Source organism: Peromyscus californicus, unplaced genomic scaffold, assembly GCF_007827085.1.
Source record: "Peromyscus californicus insignis strain IS unplaced genomic scaffold, ASM782708v3 Scaffold_12__1_contigs__length_115047231, whole genome shotgun sequence".
Lineage (NCBI taxonomy): Eukaryota > Metazoa > Chordata > Mammalia > Rodentia > Cricetidae > Peromyscus > Peromyscus californicus.
In genome coordinates, this window is record NW_026294413.1 from 83,390,477 (window position 1) to 83,404,340 (window position 13,864).

Consider the following 13,864-nt stretch of genomic DNA (forward strand, 5'->3'; position numbering starts at 1 on the left):
TTAAAGAAATGTTCTCAAGTTCAAGGCTCATAGAGAAGGCTGAAATCCTGAGGACACAGCAGACTGTGGGAATCTATCAAACAAAAGAGAATTCTAGAAAGGAGTGTGGTGGTGCATGCCTTCATCCCACTACTCAGGCAGGCTGTGGCTGGAGCAGTCTCCAAGGTCAGACTGAGCTACATAGTAAATAGCATGCCAGCCATGGCTGTGTAGCAAAACTCTGTCTCAAAAACAATAAGCAAAAAGCAACAACAGAAACACAAAACCAAACAAACAACCACCAACAAGAAAAACAGAGAGAACATGAGCACAAGAATGCATCCTGCTGTGAACTGCAGGAACTCAGCTTCACCTGGGGTGCTGTCCAAGAAGAAAAAAACCCAAAACTAACAAACAGGAGAAAATGAGTTAATAGGCAGCTGGGGATTTGCCAGTCTTCTACTGAGCACCTCTCAGAGATCCTTAGCCCTCGGTGACTCACCACCTCTGTGGGTTTGCTTCCTTATTTCTCAAATGACCGGACAAAACCGGAAAGGCTGGCTTAGCCCTCCTCAGCTCCCACAGCCCAGGAACAGCCTTTTTCAACGCATGGGCCCTGCGTTATCAACACCATCTTTGCGGCCCAGACAGTCACAACCTTGAACCCTGGAATATATTTCCTCCAGAGACAGACAGATCATCCACACAGAAGGAACAACTGATTCAAAAATCAGAATTGAGATGGAGAAATGGCTCTGTGGTTAACAGCAGCTGCTACTCCTGCAGGCGACCCAGGTTCAGTTTCCAGCACTTACATTGTGGCTCACATCTGTCTGTAACTCCAGTTCCAGGGTTCCAGCACCCTCTTCTGGCCTCCAGAAACGAGCTTCACTCACCTCCTTCCATCTTTCATTTTTCCTTACTTTGTAAAAAATGTAGGTAGCCTAGATGCTAAACACATTCCAGTTTTCCTATTTTAGGCTTACTGAATTCTTGGATTACAGCATGTGCTCTGTCTGACATCTAGCCCTGTTGCTTATTCTTTTCAGAAACTGTTCCTTTCAAAAGGAAATCTTAGGATATTGAAATACAAAACTTATTTACAAGGTAGAAGGTAAAAACCCCACTGTATTGTGGAAACATACATTGAGACACAGAAAAAAAACTGGTGGCCAAGCACCATTCTGTCACTAAAAAATCTCCTTTAGAAGAGGAGGTGGGAGGAGAAGGGAGGGGGAGAGGGAGGGGAGAGAGGGAAGGGGAGAGGGAGGGGGAGAGGGAGGGGAGAGAGGGAAGGGGAGAGGGAGGGGAGAGAGGGAAGGGGAGAGGGAGGGGAAGAGGGAGGGGGAACAGCAGCTGTGGCAGAGACAAAAGCAGGAGCTTCTGGTCCTGATGGCACAAGGCCTGTAATTCCAGCACTTGAGAAACAGTAGCAGGAGCAGGAAAATCAGGAGTTCACAGTCATCCTCAGCAACGTGACAAGTTAGAGGCCAGCCTGTGCCATGTGAGACCTTGTCACAAAAAAATAAAACAAGGGCTGGAGAGCTTGGTCGATAGTCAAGAGCACCTGCAGAGGACCTGGGTTCAGTTCCCAGCACCCAGTCATGTGGCTCACAACCCTTCACTCCAGCTCCAGAGTATCTGGTGCCCTCCCTTGGCACCTGCCCACATATCAAATATACAAGCTCATGCAGGCACACACACATATGCACACGTTTTTAAAAAATAAATAAATCTTTTTAAAAGTTGTTTTAAAGAGGCGGTTTAGTTTATATCATTTAGCTGGAAGCTCACCCATGTTGAGGGATGTGCAACTCTCAGATTTTTAAGATAGTGCCAGTTTCACTAGCTAATAAGTAGACCTTTGTTTACATTTTTTTTTTTTTTTTTTTTTTTTTTTTTTTTTTTTTTTTTGGTTTTTCGAGACAGGGTTTCTCTGTGTAGCTTTGCGCCTTTCCTGGATCTCGCTCTGTAGTCCAGGCTGGCCTTGAACTCACAGAGATCCGCCTGGCTCTGCCTCCCGAGTGCTGGGATTAAAGGCGTGCGCCACCACCGCCCGGCTTTGTTTACATTTTTTAAGATTTATTTTTATGTCATATGTATGAGTATTCTGCCTGCATGTACATCATATACACCACATGTGTACATTGCCTGTGGAGGCCTGAAGAGGGCGTCAGATGCCCCGGAACTGGAATTACAGATAGTTAGGAGCCACCATGGGCATCTTTTTTGTGTCTGTGGATTATCTACCTTTGTCTTCTAGGAATTCCCATTTCTAAACTTTGGTTTTCCTTCTCTCTCTCCTTTCATTTCTGACCCAGGACCTCGTGTATGCTGGGTAAGAACTCTACATTTAAGCTGTACCAGCCCTCTAGGAGCTAGTTTTAAATTCCCACTACCTTTCCTGGGTGTATTCATCAAAATGATCTTCGGCTGCTATGTGGCCTGTGGTGTCTCTGATGCCAGAATTTCACTCTTCACTATGGCGAACTCCATCAAGGACCTTTGTAGTCTGGGCTTCGGTTACTTTAAGAAAGCCTCTCCTTCCCCACCTTGAAACCATAACGTGATCCTCTTGTTATGACTTCAAAAAAGTAATCCAGTTTCATTTTTCCCACTGAAATCCTTTACCTCCTTGAAATATATTTCTGTGCATGGCTTGAGATGGACAGAGAACAGTAATTTCTTCCACAAATCACTGACCAATGGAAACTGGGCACAAAGGTGCAGAAGCAACTGAGGACACCTGAGGTGTTCTGGAGCAGGTAATGAGCTCCAGAGGACATCAGGGACATCCTCAGACAGTGCCACCACTGAGACACGAGAAGACCATCCAGGCTAGGACTCACCACAGTCAATGGAACACCTTTGCCCTGCACCTGTGTCTGGAGAGGGTCTGGCTTCTGTAGTGGATTACTGTGTTGGACAAATACCTCAGATAGTCCATTTAAGACTAACTTCATGTTTCACTCCCTAATCCTCCTCCTTCCCAGGCAGGGAAAAACTCCGAACAAAGGCACCGTTGCCATAGTCTGAGTTCCCCACAAGAGGGCAGCGGTGGGTACGCAGAGGCGCCCTAGCTATCATTAAGAAACACTCATTTTCAAGGCCCCAAGCTTGGCGGCAGATTACCTTCACCACTCCACAACAGACGCAGGAGTTTATACCACCACAGCTCGTTCCTTTACTGAGAACCAAATGAACTAACTTTGAGAGCTTAGAGCCAGGTATGCCGGAAAATCCAGGTTGCAGGAATCAGGCTACCAGGATATGCTTTCATTCCTGGTAAGACAGGTCAGGCCTAGGGAAAGTGTGTCCTTACAATGCTCGGCACAGCTCTGACAACGTGGTGAGTGGTAGAGCCAGAAGAGACCTGTCAGACAGAGCCACCGTGGTCGCCCCCACGGCACCGTGGCATTCCCTGGGTAAAACCCTGAGTGAAGAGGTCTGGCTTGCTATAATGCCAGCTCCACCTCCCTGTACCTCCTGGCCTCTGGCTCACTGCAGCCTTGGAGGGGCACTGGCTCACAAAGGACAGCATCCAGACCTTCAGAGAGACTCCCAGGCCCCAAGCATTTCTCAACTTCTTTCACAAGGGCTCAGGCTCAAGCCTGCACTTTATCATCAACAGCCTCAAAGAAATTAGAGAAAACTACAGTCATGTGAATTCCCAAGAACTGGAAAAGATGCTATCTGCCAGTCTAGAATGTTTCCTGTTCATCATTAGAAGATTATGTTCTTAGTGAAGGGTTACGTGCGCGCACGCGCGCGCACGCGCACACACACATACACACACACTTTTCTGTTGTTGTGATTAAAAAAACACCCTGGCCAAAAGCAACTTAGGAAAGAAACGAGTTTATCTGGCTCACAATTCCAGCTACATTCCACTATGGAGGGGAAGTCAAGACAGACACTTGAAGCACCATATCCACAGTCAAGAGCAGAGGGAAAGTAAACACATGGATTTTCATTACTTGGTCTCCGCTAGCTTTCTTCACTCTAACTCATTTCAGGGCCCAGTCTAGGGAACGATACACCCCATAGTAGGCTGGATGTGGTGGTTTGAATAGGAATGGCCCCCATAGGCTCATATATCTGAATGCTTAGTCGTTAGGGAGTGGTACTACTTGAGAGGAATTAGGAGATATGGCCTTGTTGGAATACGTATGGCTTTGTTGGAGGAAGAGGTCACTGAGGGTGGACTTTGGGGTTTCAAAAGCCTAAGCCAGTCCCAGTAGCTCTCTGTCTCTTCCTGCTGCCTGCAGATCTGACTGTAGAACTCTCAACTTCTCCAGCACCACGTCTGGCTGTGCACGGCCATGCTTCCCACCCTGACAACAATAGACTAAACCTCTGAACTGTAAGCCTGCCCCAATTAAATGCTTTCCTTTCTAAGAGCTGCTATGGTCATGGTGTCTCTTCACAGCCATAGGACACAGATTAAGATGTTGGGTCAATGAACCATCAAGGCAATTCTCCACAGACGTACCTACAGGCCAACTAATCTAGACAATCCCTTATTAGACTCCCTTCTCAGGTAATTCTAGGTTGTGTCAAGCTGATAGTTAAAACTGAGCAACACACACACACACACACACACACACACAAGTTGTGATCACATGTTCAGCTTCCCAGACTAATGGAAGAGGAAAATATCTGGGATACCTTGGGAAAAAAGTCAACTTTCACAGATCAAAAGAGAACATTTTAAAACTAGACATAGAGCAAGGAGAGAGGAAAATCAAATAATCTGGTTGAATTGATGAAAGAAATGTGTGTTGCCTTAAACACAGAAATTTTATTTGTAACAATCACACTTTTAAAGACACACACAAGGGCCAGCAAATGTCCCAGTGTATAAAGGCACCTGATGTGAAGCCTGATGACCTGACCTGAGTTCAATCCCAGAAACCCACATGGTAGAAGGAGAGAGAGAGAGAACCAACTCCCAAAAGCTGTCCTCTGACTTTCCCATGTGCCCGGTGACATGTGAGCACATCTACCACCACCCCACTACTAAATAACTATAATAATAACAATTCAATATGTGCACAAAACAATGAGAGATACATTTGTGTCAACGGAATGTAATAAGGCAGGAGTTTTGACAATTAAAACAGCCACATACAGCATGGAGTCAGACACCACTAACAATGATAGTATAGGTTTCCGGATGCTCAAAGAAACAATGTAAGGAGGCCCATGATACGCTGAATGTAGGGTTAAAAAAAATCAAAGGCAAATTTGGGGGAGAAAAGAAAGCTTTTCTTTTAAACATGACTTGGGAGCCGGGCGGTGGTGGCGCACGCCTTTAATCCCAGCACTCGGGAGGCAGAGCCAGGCGGATCTCTGTGAGTTCGAGGCCAGCCTGATCTCCAAAGCGAGTTCCAGGAAAGGCGCAAAGCTACACAGAGAAACCCTGTCTCGAAAAAACCAAAAAAAAAAAAAAAAAAAAAATTAAACATGACTTGGGAAAAAATGTCACAAAGATATATCTATGCTAAGGGTGGTAAAAGTTGGTCACTTCTACAAAGTAAGACAGAACTGAATTTGGAGTGACTTCATCACTGTTTTTATAATTTTCTTCTTTTTTAACCAGACTGTGCATTAGTTTAGGACAGGAACACTGGTACAAAAACATCCTGTACATCACTTTCCCAACCTAGGAGCTCCTTGGCATGCCTGATACACCCCCAAGGAATCCAAGATGACCCATTTCCCACCAAGGAAACGGAACAAGGGCCAGGCTTCAGCCCTCAGCCTCCTCCCCTATAGCTCACACATAAGACAAAGCACCTGTCTACAGCTCTCAAGCAACAGGGCCCAGGCCCAGGGCCACCCCTCTCAATGGGGACGGCCTCATTTCCTCTGAGGTAAATCATGCAGAGGACTGGAAGGCCCCACAAATCCCTCCAGCAAACATGCACGGCAAACAGCACCATTTACCCTGTAAGGGCCTCTTCAGGTTTACGAGGAAGGGAGGAACCAGGCAACAAAACTAGCCTTGTCCAGTGAGGCTGACCTTTGCCTTTAGGCCCAGTGGCGAGCAAGCCTGTGGCCATCCCACATCATCTGCCCCTCTGTGGGTAGCCCTCCCACTACCTGGGCAGTGTCTGAGAAGGTGAGAAGGCCAGCTGAGTCGAACAAGGGGCCTAGCAGCTCAGGGCCTCCACCAGCTCTCCCTCTGGCAGCCTAACCTTCTCTCTCCGTGGGGTCCCAGGCTAGCCCTTGCTGAAAACACAGCCTAACTAATCTGACCTGGGAACATCTGTGACCGGGACCAAACACAACAGACCCACAAGGGCCACAGCTATCCCAAAAGAAAAGGAAGCAAGTAATGCCACAGAAGGCCTTCCCGTAACATATGTGGGGTGAGCAGGGAAGGGAGGGGAGAGAATGGGCAGGGATAGTACGTGTGAATGTGTGTGGAGATTATAGGTCTTCAACAGAATGAAAGACAGGAAACTTTATGCCCCTCCCCCCAGGGAGAAATATCAATATCATCATCATCATCATCATCATCATCAGTTTTGACAGAGGGTCTCATTACATTGCTCAGGCTAGCCTAGAGCTCACAATCCTCTTGCCTCAGCCTCCCAAGTGCTGAGATTAATAGTTATGGGCCACCATGCCTAGTAAAGATTTTTTTTTAAAATAAAATTTGCCAAATGGTTTAAGGTTTGTCTATATGTATTATTTTCATGCGGAATAATACGAAAGGGCTGGGCCACATTGTACTTTGTATTCACTGATCAATGAACATCTGGGTTGTTTCTGCTTCTAGGCTACTCTGAGCAATGCTACTACAATCCTATGTCCTCTAGTTTTGTGTGAATACCTATTTTCAGTTCTGGAATGGCTGGGTCACCTGGTCATTACAGTTCAAATTTCTGAAGAATTGTGCATGGCTTCTCATAGGGTTACACCATTTTACACCACCAGCGACATTTGAGGGTCCTCATTTCTCCCTACTCTCTATGAAGCCACTTTTAACTCAGAGTGAAAAAATTTGAACAAAAGCAGTTTTTTGTGTTTTGCCACACACAGAGCACAGGGTAAATGCTTTAGAGCTACCTAGCTTCATTCCACCCCACCACAATCACGAGACCATGCGGGCTGGATTGAGACAGCCCCATTCTCAACCTCAGCATGGCTGTGGGACTTCCGATGGACTGAGGTGCGGCCATAAGCTCAGCTGACAGAGTGCTTATCTAGCATTCATGAGGCCCTGGGTTTGATTCCTGACACTGAACCACGCAGTGGTGAATGCCTGTAACCTTAGCACTCAGGAAGTAGATGCAGGAGGATCAAAAGTTCAGCATCATCCTCAAATCCATAGCAAGTTCAACACCACCCCGGGATATATGAGATCCTATCTCAAACACGCACAGACACACACACACACACACACACACACACACACACACACACACACACACCCCTCCTGAACCCAGAAGAGCCAAGGAGAGGACTGTCCTGTTACAGCAGCCTTTCTGCTGCAGGGGAAGGTAGTGGGTCCTCCCTGCTGTCTACAAGGCTCTTCGACACAGCCAGGCTCTGCTAATCCGGCCTGCACTGATTTCCCCTTCCAGGAACTTTATCTATCCCGAGACTCACTGATCCCACAGGTGGGTCACAACCTCTGCACAGCTAAGCTGGACCACAACAAGACTAAGTCCCCAAAGGCGGGTGTGTGTGTGTGTGTGTGTGTGTGTGTGTGTGGCAGCAAAGCCTCCTGCAGCTTCAACTCCACCTCATAGCTCCCCGCACTGAGCCTACCCTGGGTTCTCCACAGAAGAACTGGATTGAATTAACCCACCGAAGCACATTTTCAATAGGATGCAGTGGGTAGTGGAAAATTCTGAAAATAGCCTCAGGACCAGTCAATAGGAGGCCAGCTTAATCAACTGCAGTGCTTTCCCAAAACCATTTCCTACGAAGGGGAATTTGTCCTAAGAGAGAGTAAGGCACCTGATCTACTCAGCAACGAGACGCACTGCTTGAGATTCATCGGATGGCAATAGCTCTCCAGACACACAGACAAACCTGAAGCATGCTGGGAGTTACCTCTGTGCAGAGAAAAGAAACGAACTTTTTATTTATAAAACGTCTCTATAGTTCCACTCCTTTGCTATTTCTTACAAAACACAGTAACTTCACAAAAAATAAAAATTTATAGAAACAAAGACAAAGCCATGTCCCTCTTCATCTGAGCCCCTGAACTTGCAGCCATTCAGTGAGGCAGAAAAGGACAGAAGGCTGCGCCGGGGGCACAGAGGAGGGCTCAGACCCCCTGGGGCTGAGAACTGTGGGGCAGGAGCATGAGGACCCAGAAAGAGCATGGTGTGGGGAGGGTAGCCAGAGGGAGTGTGAGTTGGGGACACACAGGGGAGCTGACCGAGTAAGTGACCAGGAGGTGCAGCACATGGTGGCTTGAGCCCGTCATTCTAGCACCCAGGAGCTAAAGTAAGAGACGAGCATGCTCTCAGGCAGCCTGGGCCGTGTTTAAAGTCAAACAGACCAACCCAAGTTAACCTAACTGGGCCCCAATCACTTAACTCTCACGGTGGTTTTAAAGGGGCGTCCCACAGATGAAAAGGAGGGAAGTAGAATGAACGTAGGCTGAAAGCGGAAGCGCAGTATCTGAGTCACAGCTTTCACTGCGCACACCAAGACGCCATACCAAGACCCGGATGCAGCTGCGGATGAGGAGGAGCTGATGAGGAGGGGCTGATGAGGAGGGGCTGATGAGGAGGTCTACGGGAAGCACGAGTCGTCATGAAACAACATGTGAAAACATTACCTTTTTACTTTTTTTTAATTTATTTACTTATTTATTTTATGTGTATGGGTGTTTCACCTGCATGTAAGTCTGTGCACCACGTGTATGGCTGTGCGGTGCTGTGATGTGCTTGCTGCCCAGCCTGGTGATTTCTTGCTTAGCTTTGAGGGTCAAAGGCTTCTTCAATCAATCTCAACCTCTGTCTGTCTCTCTCTCTCCTCTCCACTCTCTATTTGTCTCTGTCTATCTGTCTCTCTCCTCCCTACTCTCTATCTGCCTTTCTACCTGTCTGCCTGTCTGTCTCTCTCTCTCTCCCTTTCTCTCTGTCTCTCAGCGAATGTGTGCATGCGTGCATGCGTGCATGTGTGCATGTGCGTGTGCGTGTGCATGTGCGTGTGCGTGTATGTGGCACCACCCAGTGTATGTATATCTCAGTACTCAGACATTGCTGACATCCTTTCTACTGTGAGAGTTTGGGAAGAATGATATCCCAACACCTATACACACATTTAGCACTCAGACCTTGCTTTGGGAGGTAGGAGATTGGTTTGCATTTCTCACTGACGGCAGCGCAGGCAAACCTGGCCCTCCCTGTGCAACCCAGGACAGCCTTCTATCTCAGCCGGGATTAGAAGAACGAGACACCATATCTGGCAGATTTTCCCTTGTAATACTTTTAAATAACATTTTCCCCATCAAAAGGAATGAAGGAAAAACAAATGGCTGGTACTGGAGGAGAGAGAAAAACTGTAAAAATGAACCCGGGTGGCTGGTAAGCCAGAGACCAAGGTGACAAAAGAATACAGGAGCCACGTCAAAAAGGAAGGGGTGAGCTTGAGGAACCACCACTGGCCAGCACGGGCTACAACAGAGAGAAAAAGAAGGGGAGAGGGAAGAGAGAGGAAGGGGTGAGCGGAAGCCAGGTAAACTACAGTGGAGAAGCCTGGAAACACCAGCTTTGGAGTGACCAAGAACAGCACCAGGAATGGACCAGAACCTAGCCACAAATCAACCAATGGGATTCAAGCACATAGCAAGACTTCTCTCATAGTCCCATCATAGATGGGCAGATTCACCATCAAAGATGGGCAGACTCAATCAAACCATGAAGATCTGATAACCCCGAGCCTAGGGGAGTCCCATAAAACAGCTGGACTGTAACCTTCAACAGGATCAAGGTCATGAAAGTCCTTGAGAACCGAGGGAGAGCAGACAAAGAAGGTTACCGGGTAGTACTTCCTTCTGAATAGGGTCCCTTACTAAGAAAACACATTCTTAAGAGGACCAGAGGGCTGAGGCAGGAGGAATGGGAGATAAGAAATGATGACCAGAGTGTGTTATTTGCATGGACAAAACTGGCAAAAGGAAAATCAACACACTGTACAATTAACAGGTGCTTTAAAAGGATTCTTGTTGCTGGCAGAGCTGGGTGGGGTCTGATGGTGATGACGAGTTGATGATTAAGAAATACACATGGGTGTGCTTGGGGTGAGAGGCATCGATCATACTGGTAAAGATGATCTTGGGTGTGGGCCAGGGGTTCACTCTAGTGCACATGCAAACATTCTACCAGTTTATAATAGTTCCATAATAATTACTTTTAAGAATCATGAGTGAGCAGAAAGCAATAAGGATGTCACGCCAGATGAGCAGGTGAGTTTAGACTAAGCACACCAGCTCTTTCAGAGGAACCCCAAGACTCTGCTATCTATCTCTTAGGGACTAAAACTGCGATGGGGAGAAATTTTTCCCTTGAAGCCTCAGATCTCCCACCCTGTGCACTCAGCCTGTCAAAAGCCCTTCCCACATTCCTGGTCATCCAGTCAACTCCAGACTGAAAGCTCCAGGATGGGAGTACTGTCCAGCACCACTCACAGAAAACAGAGCTGACAAGCTGCTACTCAGGCTTGTCACTGTGAACCAAGAGCTGGGCAAAGTGAAGAGAACACATTGGGATGCAGGAAGAAAGAAGGCCACGAGCCATCCAAAAAGATGACAATGAGAAGCATTCATCTGGCATTTGCACGGGGCTCTCCTCCTTGCAACCTGTTTTCCACCTGTGATGTCACATGACCCCTGCAAACCAAACGAGCCACACACACCCCCAGTGCCCTGCTATACCCCAAGTTGCATGCCTCAGTGCACACCCTACTTGGCAGCACCTGAAATGTTCATGACAGGCAATTGTGTGATTATGTGAGTAGTCCGTCTTCCTCATAGGAGACAGCTTCTAGCAGATTAAGGCGGCTTGTTCGCCAATATTTAGGTTCCTCAAAAGAGACAGACTTCCCGGAAATGCTTGTTAATGGTCATACAAATGAACAACTGGGTGGAAAGTATTTGGATGGATGGGTGGGTGGGTGGATGAACGAATGGATGGTGGGACAGTAGGTGCATAGATGGGTAGGGAGGTGGCAGACTTGGCTGCCCGTGGCTCCGCCGTCTTACCTGCTGCTGCTGGGCCCGGAGATCACCGATCTCCTTCTGATCCTCCTCCCTGAGCCGCTTCATGTCCTCCCAGGACTGCTGCAGAAGATTCCGCTCACGCAGCAGCTTCCCGTTCTCCCCGTCTCAGCATGTCCACGTCGTCCTTCAGCTGAGTCTGGTCACTCAGGAGCCGGCTGTGGAGGGTGCTGAAACCCCACAGACACATTTAGTCCTGACCAATTTCTCCCCTACACCCGTCTCCAGGAACCACGAGCCCCAGGTCCCCAAAGAGATTAAGACACTGGCCACAGGAGTCAGGCCAGCAGCACTCAGAGGAAGGCCAAACCCAAAGAACACGTAAACTCCAAGAAGACTCAACCCCAATTCTGAAAACCCCAACACCAAAAGGGATACAAATATCTCCAAGGAAACGAAACAGCCCCAACCTGTGCCTATATGTCCTGGGGCCTAGGGCACCATGGCAGGTAGAGGGCAAATATGCTCTGAGGGAGGTCAGAAGCCCCAAGGAGAGAATACCCAATCTGCCTCCCATGGGAACAGGCTGTAGTAAAGCCCCCAGCCAGAGATCTGGAGAGCTTGGGCTGCCTGACCCCTGCCTTGTGTTTTAAATCATTTATTATTATTATTTTTTTAATCCTAAGGCTGACAAGGATACTGGGAGGGGCTAACAGTTTCTTTCATACTTAGCAAAACTAAGTCCAAGAGGCACAGGTCCTCTGGCAGAAGGCAGGGCGCTTGCTAGAACCAGAGCCCCGGACTCTGTCTAGAAACTGAGAAGGGCACAAGTGGCTACTCCACAAGTACTGGGGCCCCTGCCAGCACAACACTCACTGATAGAAGTCTGTCTCCTTGGCCACCTCCTCGCACCTCTTCAAGGCGTTGGTGTGCTGGTTCTGTAAACTCTGCAGGTCCGACATGGCCCGCACACACTGGATCTTTAGCCTCTCATAATCAGGATTCAGCCTGTGGTAGGGCCTGGCCCCAGGAGCAAAGAACCCCATGAACACAGGCCTCAAGGATCACATGAACTCAGGCTGTGTCCTAGACGATCCCAGCCCAGTAGATGCCATGATCTGGCTCCTGTGCACTGTGGTCTCCTGATGCTTACTAAACTTGCTATCCTGGCTTCAGGCAACAGAGTTAGGCATCCTAATGGAAGAAGCCCTGGCTTCATGAGCTCCTTCAGTGGGCCTGGGGGAGCAGACTAGCACTCTAAGAATATCCCACAGGTCTGGGCCCACCAGAAACTGTGATAATATTTCTCCTGTCTTCAGAACAGGGATTCTCAATCCTGGGCGCCTATTACTACATGGATGCCGAGAACACATCATCAGTATTTGCAGGTAGGAGACCCAATATCAGGATGGCTTTATAAACACCCTAGGGGAGTCCGATGTGATCCAGGGTGAGCACACAGGCCAGAAGTAGTACTGTTTAAAGTGGGGCTCCAAGGCCTCAGCACTGAGATCCCATGAAAACTGAGAGACAGGCAAATCCTCAGGCCCCGCCACAGAAACCCGACTCCCAGGATCTGGAGGGAAAGAAGGGAACCCTGAATCCTGTACTTCAGTGGGCTCTCTGGGGAATGCCGGTGCATGGTTCCTTACAGTGGGCGGAGCAAACGCTCTTTTGCAAAGAGAACAGATCCTAAAACTCCCCAAAAAATTTTCTTCCAAACAAAAGATGCCAGGTAAAATGTACTTTTAGAAGATGCCTATGTGGCAAGAGCATCGAATGGGTTTACAAAACACAGGAAGCTCCTGCTACCAATGCAGCAGGTTGGGATCTTCAGGGAGACAGTATATGTGACAGAGATACCTACCACAGAGTCACCCCTGAGGAAAGTATCAATGCAAAGGGGGCTGGCCTCGCTCCTCTATCCCAGACTCACACCACAGCTGGCCTATCACAGAAGCTACCGATTCTCAGGGTTTCCTCAAATATATGATGGGAACACACATACACCCACCTCAGTCCCTAGTTGGTGTGACTTGGGTCACAGGCTCTTATTTTCACTTGGAGAAAGCATAAGACACACAGAGAAAGAGACAGAGACAGAGAGAGATGAAGACAGAGAGACAGAACCCTGCTCCCACCTTGGCTTAAGGTTCTGCAGCTGGCTAGCATCCTGAGGACACCAGGTTTCGGTAAGGGGACACCTTGGAGGTGAAGCCTCCAGAAACCATGGAGCTAAGGGGAAGTGGCTCAAGGTGAGCCAGGGAGTCAGGACAGTCAATAGAGAGTTGGGACAATGATTACCTCTTGTCAAAGGTGGCTCCATGGGTGGCGAAGGCCAGGCGCTTGCGTAGCTCGTTCCTCTCACGGGTCATCAGCCGTAGCTGAATGGAGAGGTTCTCCACCTTGTCACTGACCTGCTGCTCAGTGAGGAGGGGTGGCGGGGACGGTGCCTTCCCAGTAGTTCCTGTGGGGAGGTAAGCACAAGAGAACATGCACTCAGGCGCATTCCCAAGGTGCCAGCACTGTTCTGACATCACATCATGGCTTGTTCAGCTATTCATGAAGCAGTGATGAGCCCTAGGCCTTCCCATCACCCACTGCAAGACACCAAGTGGTACCGGGCCCCACCAGCTGCTGCAGGAACACCCACTCCTACAAAGTAGGTCCTATCTCAGTCTCTTTCCACCAATGAAG

General features: G+C 48.4%; 1 protein-coding gene across 1 annotated transcript in view; it reads right to left on the reverse strand.

Annotated features, from left to right (window-relative positions):
- Dlg5 (discs large MAGUK scaffold protein 5) overlaps positions 1 to 13,864 on the reverse strand; it is a 113,145-nt gene that overhangs the window by 49,155 nt on the left and 50,126 nt on the right. Inside the window, 4 exon segments of the mRNA XM_052733619.1 lie at positions 11,213 to 11,329; positions 11,331 to 11,397; positions 12,044 to 12,187; positions 13,472 to 13,634. Of these exon segments, the coding sequence (XP_052589579.1) occupies positions 11,213 to 11,329; positions 11,331 to 11,397; positions 12,044 to 12,187; positions 13,472 to 13,634 (491 nt within the window).